Source organism: Mauremys reevesii, linkage group 18, assembly GCF_016161935.1.
Source record: "Mauremys reevesii isolate NIE-2019 linkage group 18, ASM1616193v1, whole genome shotgun sequence".
NCBI classification, from domain to species: domain Eukaryota; kingdom Metazoa; phylum Chordata; order Testudines; family Geoemydidae; genus Mauremys; species Mauremys reevesii.
The window spans coordinates 20,683,117-20,701,641 of NC_052640.1; the positions used below are offsets into that span (position 1 = coordinate 20,683,117).

Consider the following 18,525-nt stretch of genomic DNA (forward strand, 5'->3'; position numbering starts at 1 on the left):
AGCCAGAAATATAACCAACAGTTTGTACATTTTTGTAAGCGTGCAGGAGACACTTGGATAATAGTCGTGCTGCATATATGGTCAGAAAACAGGGATCTGCATATCACACAGCTATTGAGAAATAATCTTTACAGTAATTATGGAAACCCAAACTCCTCAGCTAGAGTATCAGAGGGATAGCCGTGTTAGTCTGGATCTGTAAAAAGCGACAAAGAGTCCTGTGGCACCTTACAGACTAACAGAAGTCTTGGGCATAAACTTTCGTGGGTGAATACCCACATGTGTCTGACGAAGTGGGTATTCACTCACAAAAGCTTATGCTCCAATACGTCTGTTAGTCTATAAGGTGCCACAGGACTCTCTGTCGCTTTCCTCAGCTAGAGTGCAGAAAGAGGCATAAAAGAGACATAAGCATACAGTTATAGGTCAGTCACTGTGCAATATCCCTGCATTCTGACTGTCTGAAATCATTCAAGTTCAATATTATTACCTACAAATAATAGATACAGGTAAATAATGCACCTCCTTTTTATTATCAGCCTAAAAAATATTATTTTGTATTGGCCTCCCCAAACCTCTTCTTTCTCTTCTCCCATCCTTGGGCCTGATTCTTGAATCTTTAAACAGGCAACGTTCCCATTTCACTCAGAGTGAACCCTGGTGCTGGCTTTTCTCCACCAATGATTTAATTGTATTGTCATATACATTGAGATACTGTGTATATCTTCCCCTGATTTTTTATATATCTAACAGGCCAAATTCTGGCCTCAGTTGCACCCCATGCAGCCCTAGTGATGACAGTGGGTTGCAGGGAGTATAGCTGTGGGCAGGATTTGGGCCAAGGACCCTGGGCAGGGTGTGTAAAGGGAGTGGCCAGCAGGCCAACAATCCTAGTCGAGGGCCTCTCCATGGCTCTCATTTGAAGAAGGCAGATTTCAAACACTGATAAGGGAGAGTTTAAATGAGCCACGCAAACACATACAGGTGTCGCCCCCCCCCCCGAGATAGTTAACAATGACCCCACCCCCAATGGGGCAGGTTGTGGGGCGTCTCCCCTTTCCCCAGAGGGAGATTTATAAACACTCTCCTCACCGGGGTTCACACCCTCCCGGCATCGGGGATTGTCAGCGGGGCCCCCATTATCCGGCCCTAAGAAGGGGGGGGCTCACCCCTCCTAAGAAGAGTCTCTCTCTTCCCGTCCCTACTGGAGGGACATCGCCTCCCCAGCTCGCTGGCTCGGTCACTTCTCTCCTCAGCGCCCTGCCCAACGCTAATAACGGCCCCAGCTTCCTATTCCCCAACTACGTCCTTGGCGCTGGCCCTGCTTAGCAACAAGCGGAGAATGCCTTAGCTACGCTGTTTGCGCAGGCCGGTAGCCGGCAGTGGCAGGCCCCGCAGTTATCTATTCACAGAACCCGGCGCACACATAAGAGCGTCTCCGCTGCTTAGCAACCAGCGCCGCGCCGGGCCCTAGGGATTGTGAGCGGGGCCAGGCGAGGCGCAGGGGGCCGAGGAGCGGGGCCCCCACTTGGCTCCGTTCGGGTTGGTTTTTTTTTTTTAAACAGGACAAACCCTTACGAGCTGTTGTTTTTAAACTTCAGACCGAACAAACGGCCTCGGGGGGGTTTCCCCTGAAAACGACCCCGCCCCTGTAATTCGGTCAGAGGAGCCGTTTTTAACGTTTCTAGGAGGCGGGAAGAAGCCCCCTTTCCCCAGCTACTCCACTGTAAACCTGCCCCAGTGTGGTTCTGGCTTCCGTTTTTGGCTTCACAACAGTCAGAACCAAACCATCCAGCCGAGACAGCGCAGCAGAATTGGACAGAGCCAGAAATAAACGGGGGCCCGCGTCCCCCCTCCTCTGTCCTACGCTCGTCACGGTTTGACTCCTTCCCAGAGGAGCTCTGCTGGGGGCTCAGTGCGTCTTGAAAGCAGGAGTTCCTGCTTCCCCGGGGTAATTTAGACACCCCCTCTGGGAGAGTGATTTTTTGGGGTGCCTTTAGCGAACAGAGGGCCTCCATCCCATAATACCTAGGGATGGCACATGCTCGTATCTCAGCCAAACTGCCCCCCGACATTGACCCCACTAAAGCCCCCATTGCTTTTGGGGAGAGGGCCCTACCTAAACTGAATGAGGAGTTACAGTCCCCTGAGCTGCTGACCCGGCAGAGGGCATTGATGGCCCTATGTGACCTGGTGCATGACCCAGAGAATGTCTACCAAGCAATAAAACTAGGTAAGTTATCTCTGATGCCACAGATTTTCAGAATACCTGGCTCTGGGAAAGGGGAAATGCGGTTTTGTTTGTTTCTTTAGAATGTACAAAAGCCCTGTAAAGGTTTTCATTTTATTCCTGTTTGTTTTTTACCTCAGAAATACAAGGAGCCTCATGTTCCCTGATTTAGCAAATGTTTTTAAAAAGTTGTAAATAGTCCAAGAGAAAAAGACTTTCCCTATCCATTAATTAGATAATATGTGCATGGGATCACTGCTTAACTTTCTTCCTACACAGTGTCTGAGGGTGGAACTGTTGTTCTCAGAGTCCCGGAGCATCCAGGCTGTTTGGTGCAGTTGGACACTTACGCCCATGTGTAAATCTACTGACTTCATGGGGGCTTTGCACAGGCATAAGAGTCCACTCATGGAACACTACGCCCATGGATCAGCTATGCTGACATTTACATCCACGTGGATTCCTGTTGACCTCATTGGCATTCTGCACAGGTGTAATGGTCCAAACCATCAGTTCACATTGCAAGATCAGGGCCTATGCTCTGATGAACGTTTAAATAATATGGAACAAAATATTTGTCAGGCTTACAAAACTATGAATATTATAACAGAGTCATCTGCATTGTATCTTAGCACCTCTGTTTTCCCAAGATTTGGATCAATATTTTCCCCTGGCATGGGCAGGTTAAATGATCTCCTACTGCAAACGGCCATTAAAAAAACCCCAAACAAACCCCAACTCAGCTCTGGCACAGCTCCGTTAATTTTTTTTTTTTTGGGGGGGGGGAAGGCACTCTGGGTGCTGCATACCTAGAGCTAGTTTAACTTAAACTAAAGAAGGAATTTGCCTCAGCTCAGCCACCATTCTAATCTCCATTGCTATCCTTGAAGTCCTTCCTCTGCTGCTATTTCCTCGAGCCAGGAATACTGGTCATCCCATTTGGAACCTGTCAAGTTATTTTTTAATCTGAACTACAGTTGCAAAGGTATCATGTAAGACTCATACTCTGCCCTTGCTACCAGGTGTACTGCCTGTCCTCCATCCCCAGCCAATAATGACCTAGTAAATGTATGGCCAAGTAAGGAAATCAAGTTCATTTCTTCTTCACATAAGCTCTGCTTGGGGCTACCCTTGAAAAAAGTCCAAACATTTTAGGCTCCAATCCTGCAGACATATATGTTCTTAGTTTTAGTCACACGAGTAGCTCCATTGACTTTAGTGCAGCGTTTCTCAAACTGGAGGTCCCGAGAGTGCGACTGCTGGTTGGGCACCCAGCTCTGAAGGCAGCACCACTGCTAGCAGCAGTGCAGAAGTAATTGTGGCATCATGGGCAGTGCGTGAACTTCCAGCTGAGGGAGGCTAGCCCCCAGCCCCTTCTACACCCCCCGTGGCTGTCAGCTCCAGAGCGCTGGGCGACACTGCTCCAGCCCCAGACGGCCGGGAGCATGGATGACACGGCCCCAGCCCTGGGGCCGCTACACAGGGGGAGCTGCGGAGCGTGGGCCTGGCTGTTTGGAGAGGCCCAGCCTATGATACCTGCTGCCCACCAGTGGAATGGTATTGGGGAGGGTGGGGGGGTTGGTCATCACAGCCTGAAATATTTTCAAAGGAGGTCCAGCAAAAAGATTTGAGAACTTGAGCCCCTGCCTTAGTGGGGCTACATACAAGCATAGAGTTAAGCAAATGCATGAGTATTTGCAGGATTAGGACCTTAGCTTGTACAGAACACAGCAGCCTAATTGCTTATGGCCTGATTCAGTGCACACTGAAGTCTTTACATTGTCTTCACTGTGTTTTGAATCATGCCCTTAGTGATGCTAGCTGTTAAGCATATTACAGCTATAACTCATACACTACAGTTGTGAAAGTTCAACACTGGGAAATTCATGGCATTTTTGGTGGTAAGTCTTTAACTCTGGAAGTCACTTTCTTTCTTAATGTGTCAGTGCCAGAGTTTGACCCAATCATTGCTATTTTAATAAGTAAAGAAATGTTAAAAAAATTAATCTATTCTGTCTTTTAGGATTCCTGGATAACCTGAAATATTTGCTTCTAGACCAAGATAGCACTGTTCGAGAAAAAACAACTGAAGTCCTTTATATAATGGCTACTCATAATGTTGGCAGGCAAGTATATTCACCAAAGTTTACTGGATGGTACTGGGAAGTGGAGATGGTAGCTAAAGTTTCAGTGAAGAATACTCAGCAGCAGTTTTTAAGTTTCATCAAGATTGTTGGAGTGTGTTAAGATTTAGAACAGAATGTCAGTGAGATTATTACACATTGGTAGGATTTATGAGCTTTGTTTTGCCTAATTACATCTCCCATAAACCCAGCTCTCTGTTTGTAGGGATGGCTTTATAGAAAATAGAATCATTCCTGCCCTGTCCCAGCTCTTGAATGATCCAGTGGATATCTGTCGGAGAAACATGCACCGGGCGTTTGAAATAATGGCAGAGTTACCGGCGGGTAGGATTTTTTTTTTTTAATTAAAAGTATTTATTTCAGAAAGATACATAAGGTGCTCTGGCATCTTAATCTTTCCAGGGCAATTTAAGTATGCATTTCAAATTACTAAATACTTAAGAAGGCCAAAGCAGATAGCTGAACGTACTTTATTCCAAAATAATTTATAGGTTAAATGTTTTCAGTTTCCTTAAAATTCCATTCATCAGAAATAACTTTATTTTCACTGATCTTATTTTCTTTAGTTAGTGTTCTTATTTTTGTAGTTTATCATTGAGTTACATCTGAAGACTTTAAAAGAATGTCTTGCTGCTTTTGAGTGAGGGACAATTATACTGCGTGATGTTGTTCTCACTTTTTAAATTGTTTGCAGGTTAATAGCAGTGTGAATTCTTTATCTTTTAAAAGATGTGAACTGAGTGAGCCTACGTTGAAACAAGGTTCTGTTATAATGTGTTAGAAGACCAATGTATGTTTTTCTCTTTTGGGGCTGATCTTGCAAACTCTTATTCAGAAGACATTCTATTGATGTAAGTGAGATTGCTTGCATGTGTAAGGCTATTCTCTTGAATAAGAATTTGCAGGATTCCTCCCTTGAATTTGGATTTCAGGAATTGCCATGAATGATATTGCATTAAAGAGGCTCCTTATTCTGTCTATCAGGGGATACCTCTCTTAATATTAGGGGGCTGACTGACTACTATTCCAGCCCCCATACACTCCTCTAGCAGCTCATAGGGGCTATATAGGAGCTGCAAGAGGCTTGGGGCAAATTTCTCCAGTGCCAAGGTAGTGCAGATCCTGTGTAAATATCCCTCACCTCACCCTACTCTCAAGCCCTGGTGTATGGGGCATATCAGTGGCAGAAGGAGCATGCCCATAACATCAAGTGCTCCAGGGGTTCTGGGCTACTGTGCCTAGGCTATGGGCTCCTGTTTCAGCCTTCTAGCAGCCTCGAATTCATAGGGTGCAAACATAACATAACTGCATCTTTGCCTCCCACCAATCTTTTTGGGCTGCATCTCTCAGGAAGCAGAGTACGTACAGCATTTAGCCATAGGAGTTCAATCGTAAGAATTTGTCTCCGACTTGAAAGAGTGGGGTAATTCATTATACTTTTAAAACGTTTTCTTTAGTCTAACTACATACATTTTTAGTTGTCTTTTTTTGCCTTAAGGGTTTGGCCCTGATTTTTTTTTATCCTTTTGTCCACAGTGTTTAAAAATACTGATTTGTGTCAGTTCAGAAATATAATAGTATCTACAGGAAATATCCATTTAAAATCCATTATATTAAGACACAAGGGAAAACATACCAAATTTCAAGTGGAAGACTTCCATCATATTAGTGGTGCTTAAAAGGCACTGAGTGAATGTTTAAAAAAAAAATTGCTGAGTGAGCATGCTTGAATTATAGAAAAGAACTTTTATGTGAATGCAACTCATTGTGAAGTCTGAAGTGAATAAATCAGCATATAGCAGAGCAATCCAGTGGGAAAAAAACAAACAAAATAAATAACAACTTTTATGTGATTACCATTAAAGTGTAGTAGATCACATCTATCAGATAAAAGGATTTTCAAGTAGAACAGTAATTTAACATTTTTCTGCATTATTTTGTTCTATTAATCATCCTGTAGACTTTAAAATCTAATGAGAAGGTGGCTTGCAAAGTGACTTTTTAGTACCAGTATGTCCTGATCTATCAGGGTACTTATTCATTTAGCTCTGTAGTCAGGATGATAAATAGTCTTTTGTGGCACTTATGAGAGAAGAAAATGTCACAGGAAAAAATTATGCCAATTTGTTCACAGCAGAATTATATGTTTAAAGAATTGCTATCAAGGCTAGCAGGCCTAAAATTAGACATATTACTGTGTATCTATTTTCAAAGCATGTGTTTGAGTATCACACTGTCCCTTTGCTTTTCCTTGACTGACTGTTCTTCAGAGTTGACAGTGTTGAAATGTTAAAGGCAAGCAGAATTCTTGGTATATCCTTTTCAGAGCAGAATTGTTTAACATACAAATAGTCATGGACGGCAGGGTAAACAGACCTTAACATGAAATAAGTTACATTGCACTCACATAAGCCCCTTTACATTGCCAGAGTGATATAAAGGTGCTTTAGTGTATATGGGAAAAAAAAAAACAACCAAACACACCTTTAGTGTCATTTTTTTTAAACTATACTGCCAGGAATTTCCTGCGGAACATAATGGCAGTGTGCCATATATTATAAATCCCATTTATTCTATGGCATGCACAGAGCTACTATTACTGAATTTATTGCAGGCTCATCCATTAGAGATGTCTGAATGTAAACAGTACAGCAGCCCTTAATTTTAGGGAACTGCATATTTTTGGCAAAGATTTCAGTGGCTACCAGAAGAAATGTCTGACCCCTAACTGCAGTCAAAAACCTTATTGGAGCTGGTGGGTGTGAGTGCCACCTTTCATTCAGGATAAACATAAGAAGCACTTAAGCTTCTTTTTGGAGTAAGATAGCTGAAACAATAGGAGCCTCCATGGAAAATACAAACCACATACAATACCAGTCAGAAACTGAGCTATGTGAGTGGAAGAGTTTTGTTGATATCTGATTAAAAAATGCATGGGGCTGTGGATCAGAAGAAGCTGTAGGGAGGCAGAAAGCAGGAAGATAGGCACAGCTAACATGGTCCTGAGAGAAAGCGAGAGCTTTTTGGCAGAGTGACGGGTCGAAAGAGTCTTGGAGTATTGAGCGTGAAAACTGTCTCTTGTTTGATTTCTGCTGTGTTCCGGGCAACAGAACCTTGTGTATGTTCATTGTAAATAGAGGTATTTCTTTGATACACTCCTGTTTAACTAATTTCTCTTGTTAACGGAAACAACTCTCAAGACCACAAATATTGGCTAACAGCATGGGTCAAAAGGGGTAAGACATAGTTCAAGTATCTTTTTGCAAAATAAAGTCAAGATATATTTTTGTATATTTTACTGTCAAACATTTGCACAACCTCTTGTTATCATTTAGCTATCAAACTGTGACACATATGGCACATGCTAAGTAAAGTTATTTCCTTAGTAAACACTAGGGTTACCAACATTGTATTTCAAAAATAAGGGACGGTTTTCTGTTGACTGGTGCTTCTTCAGGTTGTATATTTAGTTTATAATTCAAAGTTGTTAATGAATTACCTGTGTGATTTAGCTGGATCAGTCACACTGCTTTTTTTTGTTCAGTGTTTAATCAGATGTGTGACAAAAACACAGTTGATGAAATATCTCAAGCTGTAGTTTTCATCTTATTCTTTAAGTTTTACAGACAAATGATACATCAGTAGCATCTACTTCCAAAATAATTCTTTTTCTAGGGGCACTACCAATTTAAAACAAAACTATTTTTTCTTTCACATGAATCTCTAGGGAGAGACTTTGAGGGTTACACAAAAAGCAGACAGCTTTGGATTTCATTAAAACATCTGAATCTATCTAGCAATTAAATGCGGTAGTAAGCAAAATTGACTCTTGGTGGTGCCAAAGCCTAAAATATTACTACTCAAAAATTCCACATAAAACAAAATGTGCTATTAGTGTGTGTCATAGTGATAGCTGAACCATTATTACTAGTGGCTAAGAAGCAGATTACAAAAATCTAATATTTAATACATTTTTGACTAGTTACAGTGAAAAATACTGGAGTTCTCAAAAGAGCAGGAAGAGAGCAGATGGGGACAATTGGCAGGTATGATAGAGAAGCTACAGATATTTTATATGGGGGGAAAATAGCTATCTGTAATGGGATACACTCACCTCATGCAAGCACCCTTTGGTCAAGTGTGCGCGTGCCTGCAGTTTTTTCTCCGCTCACAGTGCCCCCGGTCAACTGCTGTGCTTGTCAGGCAGGTCTTCAGTGACTCAGCCCTCCAGCCAAGTCATACACAGTCCATGTGCGAAACAAACAAACCCCTTCCAGTGTACAAACAAACCCCTTCCAGGTCCAAAATGTCCTGCAGCGCTCCCTGGGCTCAGTCTTCTAACAGTCCAACAGGACCTGTAGCAATATTCTCTCCATTGGCATCAACACATGGGACCTCCCTGGGCTGAGGCCCTTAATTAGTCCAACAGGGGCCTATTGCAGTACCCCCTCAGGTGCTGCATCTTCCTGTAGCCCTTCCTGGACTCAGTCTTTAACCAGAACAACAGGGCCCATTACTGTACCCTCGATTGGTCCAGCTAGTTTGCAAGGTTCCTAAGCAGGTACTGAACAGCACCCAGAGGGCTTCTTCCCTGGGAACCCCTTGCCTTTACTTGAGTCCTCAGTGACCCCAGCCTTCCTCTGAGCCACCCCTCTTGGGCTCAGTTCTCTGACCACAGCTTCCCACTGAGTCAGTCCCAGTGCAGCCCCCTTCCCTGGGCTGCCAAGTTCTAATTCCTTTCCTTAGGGTGTATCCACTTCCCCCCAGTGGCTGGTGGGAGGAGGACCTGATCCCACCCATTGCTCCAGGCCCCAACCCAGGGCCCCTGTAAGTAGCAGCCACATGCTGAATCCCTTTACTAATTGCTGCTCTACATTTCCCTGGGCCACTTCCCCATAGCCCATGTTAGTTGAGTCCCAACAGCTCCTTCCTCTTTCCCCCAGTAACTGTTTGCTTTAGCCCCAGCAGCCAAACAGGAACACCTTCCTCACTCCTGTGGTCCCTGCCAATAACTACCTGCTTAGTTCCAGCAGCCCCCCAGAAGCTATTCTCATGCTCCCCCAGTCCCTACCAACAACTGATCTGTCCAGCTATTTCAGCCACTGCAGCCAGCCAGGATCACCTCTTGCTCTCCCATTCTGTGCCAGCAGACTGAACTCACTCTGGCCCAGCAGCTCCTTTTATACTGGACTACTGGGCCCTGATTGGCTTCTCCATGCAGCCTCTTTCCTGATTGGCTGCATCCCATGCAGTCATTCTAGGGAGCTTAGAGAACCCTTTCCACTACCCTTTTCTGGGGTGGGGTGTGGCAAGGCTCCGAGGTGTCCACTAGGGGGCCTGAGGGCCTAGTCCACCCCATCACACTATCTAAACTGTCAAATCTTTCCTCATTAGATAAATAGATTCTTTGAACATTTGTTACCTTTTTTTCTACTGAAAGACTCACAACAGTTAATATTCAGGAAACAACAGATTTACATAGTTGTGAAAATTACTTAGTTATGCAGTAAACATCCTTGCATAAAATTGTCATGTGCCTTCATTGCAAATTCAGTTGAAAGGAGGAGGCAGAATTGCCGTATTAGAGACCAAATTGTGGAGGTCTTTTTTTTTTTAATTGTGTTACTGTTGTATGTAGTTAGTTTTTTGAATGCTTCCACCCATTTCTGTTACACTTGGTCCAATCATGCTATGTATCAATTTGGGCTAAATTCCGCTAATTTTACATGTGCGAGTAAAGTCAAACTGACTGCAATGGGACTATTTGCATGTGTGAGAAAAGCCGGATTTGACTTACATTTCTCAAGCAAAAAGTTGCTGTCTCCAGCACTGTCTTCTTATGGTCCTATGGTTATGGGTGGCAGTCTCCAGGGATGGTGACTGGTCAGGGTGGCTGGGGGATGAAGTGAGTTGGCACGTTACTTGAGACGCCTCAGATGGCAGAGCCCTGATAGCAATTTGAAGCTGCCTTTGCCTAGCAGAAACCTTGAGGGAACTGTAACATCACCTCCCTGGGCCCTTGGGGTTTAAACTTCCCATGGCCTATGGAGGTATAAGGAATACCTGAGATGTTGCAGTCTATATGATTTTATAAAAATATGCTAATGAGTGAATATAATGTAACTGGAATATGCTTCATGCAAAAGGTCTCTTGTAAGGTATCATTACAAAGCTTATAATCTACTGAGTGTGTTCATCCTATTTCTATAAATATATCACTCTTGTATCTAAAACTAGAAATATGAAATATAACTCTGAGCGCCTATTGTAATTATGCAAAGTGTGGGCAATTAATGGTGGTTTGGAATCTTGATGGCTCCCATCAGCCAGGACAACTGACTGTGGATGGCCCTGTTTGCAGGCAAGCCTTCCTGTGAGTCAGGCTGGGAGGAGTGAAGGCTTGGGGTCTTACAGTGACATGTGATCATGTCACCTGAACTGGAATCCATCGTTAGCCTGGTGCTTTTCCAGTGAGGAGGGGTAGGAACCCAGAGGGACAAAGGTTTCCCGCCTTATGCAAAAGATATATAAGTTGGTGGAACAAAACAAAAGGGGAGCTATCATGAGGAATCCCCTAGCTACCGCTGAGCTGGAACAAGAGCTGTACTAGGAGAAAGGATTGTGCCCAGGCTAGGAAGGTGTCCATTCTGAGAAAAGACACTTATTGAAACATCTCCAAGGGTGAGACCCCAAGCCTTCACTCCTCCCAGCCTGACTCACAGGAAGGCTTGCCTGCAAACAGGGCCATCCACAGTCAGTTGTCCTGGCTGATGGGAGCCATCAAGATTCCAAACCACCATTAATTGCCCACACTTTGCATAATTACAATAGGCGCTCAGAGTTATATTTCATATTTCTAGTTTTAGATACAAGAGTGATATATGCACTGTATTCAAGTGCATTACTGTATTAGGTTTAGATTTGCATGTTTTATTTTATTTTACTTGGTAAATCACTTTGTTCTGTCTGTCACTACTTGGAACCACTTAAATCCTACTTTCTGTATTTAATAAAATCACTTTTTACTTATTAATTAACCCAAAGTGTGTGTTAATACCTGGGTGGGCAAACAGCTGTGCATATCTCTCTATCAGTGTTAGGGTGAACAATTTATGAGTTTACCCTGTATAAGCTTTATACAGGGTAAAAAGGATTTATTTGGGTTTAGACCCCATTGGGAGTTGGACATCTGAGTGTTAAAGACAAGAACACCTCTGTAAGCTGCTTTCAGGTAAGCCTACAGCTGTTAGGGCACATGATTCAGACCTGGGTCTGGGTTTGCAGCAGGCTAGCAAGTCTGGCTTAAACCAGGCAGGGCACTGACGGCCTAAGCTGACAGGACAGGAAAGCGGGTATAGAAGTAGTCTTGGTACATCAGTTGGCAGCTTCCAAGGGATCCAACCCGTCACAGTGGCATCCTGCAGACAACTTGGATGAATCTAGCCCTTTGATGTCCCATGTGTCCAGTTCTCCCTAACACTTAAAATACCGGCATGTTTCATTTGGTGACCCAAATAAATCTTTAAACAGATACGTATATAGACCCACAGTCTCAATAGGGTTAACTCAGATGTTCTACTTCTTAATCTTGCCTGATGTCAGCTTTGACCCTGAATTTACTTTTGTCTCCCATAACTCTCTTATCTATAAATAAGCCTGTCCATTACCTCTTCTGTAACATTGCAAGAATTTGTCCTTATCTTGACCCTGTTCTCTGCTGAAAACCTTATTCATGATTTAATCACTTCACATCTTGACTATTGCATTTCTGCCTTTTATAGTTTTCCTGAATCACTACCTTATAAACTTCAAGGAGTCCAGAATACCATGCCATGACTGCTTTCTTGCTTCAGGAAATGAGACTATATCAACCTCATCATTTCTCACCTTCCTATCCATATCTGAATCCAATTAAAAAATGACCTGCTGATTTTCAAAACTCTGTGTGAACTCTTTCCACCCTGTTTCTCTCACCTGATAGCCATCCACTCCCCTGCTCGCTCATCTGCCTTTCCAGTGTTATCCTCATCTGTGTTCCTTCATCTTGACTCATCACATTTGACATTTGTTTGACCTATCAATCTGAAACTTTCTTTTTCTCTCCAAGTTACAGAAACACTGTGCTTTTAGCATTTTCTGGTGCATTATTATGAAGTCTTCTCAATTTCTTACCAGTAAGTGGCAGTATGTGATTAATCTTTCAGGTGCTGGTGAATGTTAAATAGTTCCTGTAAAATTCTTTTTTCTCTGTGCATATTATTAATGTACTTACATCTGATACTCCATAACAAGCCTTTTACTTTCCTCAAGATAGTGGATCCTTAAAAATGGAGTCGTATAAGTAGAAAAAGTATACAGAATGTGTGCAAATTTTTGCTGTTACAGTATATTATTGGGTATAGATGCCACATATTGTTTGGAATTTGGATACAACGATCCTGAAATATATGTAGAGATGTATGAGTTTTTTTTATACTTACCAGTATATATTTAGGGGTAGATTTTCAAACATATTAGGCAACCTACTCTCGTTGACTTTCATTGGGAGTGAGGCATCTAATTGCTCTTTCTGCCTTTGAACATCTTCCCTTTGACGTATACCCCGGACAGAAACTTAATTAAGACTATTTTAATGTTGAAACTACATATCAATAATTTAGTATTAAATACATGCTTCTTCAAGGGCCTCCATGCATTACCATTTCTGGGATATGATGCTCCTGGAGTCAAACTGCAGAACAACTGTGAAAAGCCATGACTATTGGGAATGATAGAGAACTCATGAAAAGGTGACTTCATTGCTCTATTCTATATAAGGGAGTATATCCCTTGTCACAGAGAGCAAATGGAATTCATTTGCATGTCCACAGACTAGATCTTCCCTTAGCCTAGTTTAAGATTTTCTTATAAATAGTTAATAATTTAGGATAGTTTAGTGAGGATATCCCTTTCCTTGTCCTGGGAGTCTTTGGCCCCTTATTGGGACCATGTCAGACCCAGAGCCTCATAAGGATTTTCAGAAGGTGCACCCTGTGCCCATCAATCGTATTGGAGAGCAACGCACAACTCTAGTGTCTTGTATGTCTGGACCAGACCCTCTCAATAAAGCAATGTATGGTTTGCTCTGCCTTCACTTCTCATGCTGGAAGAGAGAAACATGTGGGGCTCCAGGCTCATCTAGCTTCTTGATGCCTGCATCCTGATATTCCAGTGGGCCCATTCAGGGAATTAAAACCAGACTCTGTGTTGAGGTCCTCTTACACAGGACCCCAGGCTCACTTTGCTTCTCTGGCCTCAGCACCACCTTCTGTCATGGGTTCAAGACTGGAATATCCTATGCCTTATGCTGGAGTGAAGATCTCATCCAGCACCAGTTAAATCAAAAGCAGCACTGAAGACAAAACCACCACTGCCTGTTAAGGCCTCAGTAGACTTGATGCTGATGCAGGAAGCACCCATCTCAGTGTTTACCTTCACATGGCACTTTGGGATACTGGACTTCTTTCTTTGCTTCAAATCCAGGCATCATGGAATGATACCATGCAGGGCCCTCTTGTGTTACTCTTGTGGCCCTACATAGAGGACTCACTCTGGGAAGGCCATTTTGGAAGCTGCAAGACCAACTCTGGCACCAACTTTGGTGGCAGTGCCAATACTCCTTTTGGTACCAATGCCCTCAACCAGAGCATATTCTTCATCTTGTGCCAATACAACCTTCCTTACTGGCACCAGATCCCTCACATATGCAGGTGGATCTGCCTATATTTGAGGAATGGGATGAGGCTTCAGAGAAACCATACAAGTTACCTTTGGAGGAATGTACAGAGCGCCACAGCAGAAAAACAGAGTAGTGCTTCATCTGTTTCTCCTCCTCATGATCAAAGATACTTTCAGGAGCTGATGGGAGAACAACAAATACTCTCCAACTGCAAACAAGTTTATACCATTGGAAAAATCTGACCCCCTATTTGACATATCACAAATGCAGACCATGCAGAATTTGACTCTGCCTCTTAGCTCTGGCTGTCCCGACCCAGGCAAGGATATCTAGCTGTTTCCTCTTTTTTCTCTCCTCTTACCCAACTATGGTCTCCTGTGTCAGTTGAAGGACATACAAAATTCTCCAACTAACTCCATGGTGATGCCTGCACCACAAGAGAGAGTCAGGAGTAACAAAACATTTCATTTGACTTCTTCTGACAGAAAGGAACACAAACTAGGTGCATTTGGCAGCTGTGGGTCAATAGGTCTTCAGATGGTCAACTATCAGGCCATTGTCTCACTACAGTTATATTTTCTGGGATGCCAGGATCCCTATATTTGTATTCTCTTCTATATTTGGGGGAAAAAGCAGAGGATGTAGTCATATCATATGATGATGATGATAACTCTCTTTCCATTCTATTAGCATCTCAGGAGTATGTTAAACAGCAGCTACTAAAGACAGATATTTTAAAATCAGCAGGTCCAGATAACTTGCATCCAAGAGTTTTAAAAGAGCAGGCTGAGTTGGTTGTGGAACTGTTAATATTGACTTTCAATAAACCTTGGAACACTGGGGAAGTTCTAGAAGACTGGAAGAAAGCTAATGTTGTGCCAATTTTTTAAAAGGGCAAACAGGATGACCCAGGTAATTATAAGCATGTCAGTCTGACATCAATCTTGGGCATGATGATGCAGGCCTCTATTAATAAAGAATAAAAGAGAGTAATATAATTAAAGCCAATTAACATGGGGTTATGAAAAATAGATATAGTCAAACTTGATATCTTTTTGATGGGATTACAAGTTTCTTTACAAGTTTATTAAAGATAATAGTGTTAGGTAATAGACTTCTGTAAGTCATTTGACATGATACTAAATGACATTTTGATTAAACAGCTAGAATAATTAAAATTAGTGTGGCACAGATTAAATGGATTAAAAGATGATTAACTGACAAGTCTCAGAATATAAATGGAGAGTCATCACTGAGTGGATGGTGTTTGTAGTGGAGTCCTGCAGGGATCAGTTCTTGGCCCTACACTATTAACATATTTATCAATTACTTGAAAAAAAACCAAAGTCATAATTGATAAAGTTTATAGACGACACAAAAATTGGGGAAATGGCAAATAATGAAGAGGACAGGTCACTGATACAGAGCGATCTGGATCACTTGGTATGCTGGGTGCAAGCAAAGAACACATGTTTAAATGTATACCTGTAGGAACAAATAATGTAGGCCATACTTACAGGATGCAGGGGTCTCCATTCTGGGAAGCAATGACTCTGAAAAAGATTTGAGGGTTGGGGTAGATATGAGCTGAACACGAGCTCAAAGTGTGATGCTCTGGCCAAAAGGACTAAGGCAATCCTTGGCTGCATAAACAGGATTCTTGAGTCAGAGTAGAGAGATTATTTTACCTCTGTATTTGACACTGGTTTGACCACTGCTGGAATACTGTGCCCAGTTCTGGTGTCCATAATTCAAGAAGGATGTTGATAAATTGGAGAGGATTCAGAGAAGAGCCATGAAAATGATTAAAGGATTAGAAAACATGCCTTATAGTGACAGACTCAGGGAGCTCAGTCTATTTAGCTTAACAAAGAGAAGGATAAGGGATGACTTGATTACAGTCTATAAGACTGTACATGGGGAACAAATATTTAATAATGGTCTCTTCAAATCATGAAAGGTATAACACGATCCAATGGCTAGAAGTTGAAGGTAGACAAATTCAAACTGGAAATGAGGCATAATTTTTTAACAGTGAGTGTAATCACCAATTTTCCAAGGGTTGTAGTGGATTCTCCATCACTGGCCATTTTAAAATCCAGATTGGAAGTTTTTAAAAAAGATTCACTCTAGGAATTATTTTGGGAAGTTCTATGCCTGTACTATATAAACAACATGATCACAGTGATCCCTTCTGGCTGTATGACTCTCAGATTCCTTGCCAGAGGAACAGAAGAAAGCAGGCAAGACTCTGGTCACCAAAGCTCGTTGTGATGGATTCCCCCAGGGTCCAACTTGGAATTGGGATACCACTGAGCCCACCTGTTCCACCAGCCTGGGTTCCCCTTACTCTGTGCTGCTGTGACAGGCTCTCAAGCCCCCTTCCAACACACACAGGTGCTGGGCATTGGTGCAGGTAGAGACACACCCAGCTGCAGCTATATTCACACAGATGCTGATAATCAGCTCTGCATGGGAGAGCTCAGCTAAGGAAATGCCCAGCACACAAGTGCACACGTCCTCTGGAGTGTAAACCCAAAATTGTATCATCTTGTGCTGTACAGAGAACTATATAGTGTAAGATCATAAAATTTGCCCTCTCCCTCAGTGTGGAGAGAGATATGCAACAGCTTTCTGCTCCAAGTATGAGTTTCACACTGGTTTTAGAGACAAAACAAGACAAGTTTATTAACTACAAAAGATATATTTTGAGTGATTATAAGTGATAGCAAACAGATCAAAGCAGATTGTCTTAGTAAATAAAAAAACCCACAAACTGAGCTTAATACACTAGATAGGTAGGATATGAATTAGCAGATTCTCACCCTGAGTGATAAACAGGCTGGCAGATTCTTAAGGCACAAGTTGCCTTGGCTTTCCCAGGTTTTCATACACAGGCTAAAAATGCTTCCACCCTGGGACCATCACTTCCCACAGTTCAGTCTTTGTTCCTCAGGTGTTTCCAAGTGAGTTGTTGTAGGGAGAGTGAGGTTGCCCCCATGATGTCATTTCCCCCCTTTTATATCCTCTCCCCACTTGCTGGAAAGCTCTTTTGCTGTGATCTGGGGCAAACAGTTCCCATTGTATAGTGCTATCTCTGAGAGGTTTCTATTGTACACAGTTCCTGGGGTAATCCTTGTGCTTGTGTGTGTTTCCTCAATAAGCCATTAACATTGTTTGGTCTTTTTACTGTCCTACCTGAAAGGCTGCTGCTTGTGAGTGTTTTCAACCTCAGGACATGTTTCAGCACCACATAGAATCATAGAATATTAGGGTTGGAAGGGACCTCAGGAGGTCATCTAGTCCAACCCCCTGCTCAAAGCAGGACCAATCCCCAGATTTTTACCCCAGTTCCCCAAATGGCCCCCTCAGGGATTGAACTCTCAACGCTGGGTTTAGCAGGCTGATGCTCAAACCACTGAGCTATCCCTCCCCCCACATGTACATAGCCAAACTTCATAACTTCACATACGATAGCACATACAAATCCAATGAGATATTACTATCTAGCAGATCAAGACTTTTAGAATGACACCTCACAAGGCATACTTTGTATAAGACATATCCTAATTACATGACAGTGGTGAATATTGGGGTGCCAGGGTGTCACAGTCGTATGCTCACTGACACTGTCTAAGAGCAGCATATAATGCCTCAGACACCAGTGCAAGGCCAATGGCTACAAAAGTGGCTCTTAGGAGGCACTCTTGGCTTAGATCCTCTGGTCTCACATTTGACTATCATGGAAAATTTAAAACCGTTTATCTGGGGGCAATGGCCTTTTAAGCATAAAAAAGGAGGTGACCCTGGAGAAGATCAAAGGTCACTAAGGCCACTGCCCACTTCCTGGAACTAATGCAGTCCTCTTACTCAGCTGAGAGGAGGGTCTCCTACCTGTCACTCCACTTGCAGAAACAGACTCCCTCAACACCAAGGGATGCAGCAGTCCCAGAGGTGGTATCATCCTCTTCCTAAACCTAATACTGGCAAACAACCTCAGCATTATAGGAGCATGATTCCTCATTGCATGTTCTCACAGCCCTTAACAGCAGTCCCCAAACATCAGTTTTGATGTAGTTGAGTGCTGTACACTGATTTGCATCTCTGATGGGGTACACAAACCCCACAGGGGACCACAAGGGGTTAAGGAGCTGCTCTTGGCTCAACCAGCTCTGTCCAGCCATACCTGCAAGACTCGCACAGTCTGGAGAAGGAGTTTAAAAGAGAAGCTGAACAGCTCTCTTGTGAGCAGACCAGGGAAGAGAGCAAACTTCAACCCTCAGCTCCCGAGGAAAGGGCTGACTGAAGACAGGAACTTCCCTGACAACCAGTGCCTGAAAGTCCCTCCCTGAGGGAAGGGAAGGCCTGACCCTGATACACCACGAGAGAGGGTCATCCTTCTTTCTGTTACTAACTCAGTTTATTTGTGTTAA

General features: G+C 43.0%; 2 protein-coding genes across 6 annotated transcripts in view; one reads left to right on the top strand and one right to left on the bottom strand.

The window, feature by feature from the left end:
• RAB36 (RAB36, member RAS oncogene family) overlaps positions 1 to 8,710 on the bottom strand; it is a 36,840-nt gene extending 28,130 nt beyond the window's left edge. For 2 of the 5 annotated variants that reach the window (XR_005589740.1, XM_039505863.1), the window contains exon 1: positions 1,170 to 1,390. The gene's annotated coding sequence lies outside the window, so the exon portion shown is untranslated. Of the gene's footprint in view, positions 1 to 1,092; positions 1,391 to 8,488 lie in introns of those variants that run through there. The other 3 variants (XM_039505865.1, XM_039505864.1, XM_039505866.1) reach the window with 3 other exon arrangements.
• Positions 1,393 to 18,525, top strand: part of RSPH14 (radial spoke head 14 homolog) — a 189,119-nt gene continuing 171,986 nt past the window's right edge. The window contains exons 1-3 of the mRNA XM_039505862.1: positions 1,393 to 2,233; positions 4,254 to 4,356; positions 4,580 to 4,698. Of these exons, the coding sequence (XP_039361796.1) occupies positions 2,035 to 2,233; positions 4,254 to 4,356; positions 4,580 to 4,698 (421 nt within the window). The 5' untranslated portion in view covers positions 1,393 to 2,034. The remainder of the gene's footprint in view (positions 2,234 to 4,253; positions 4,357 to 4,579; positions 4,699 to 18,525) is intronic.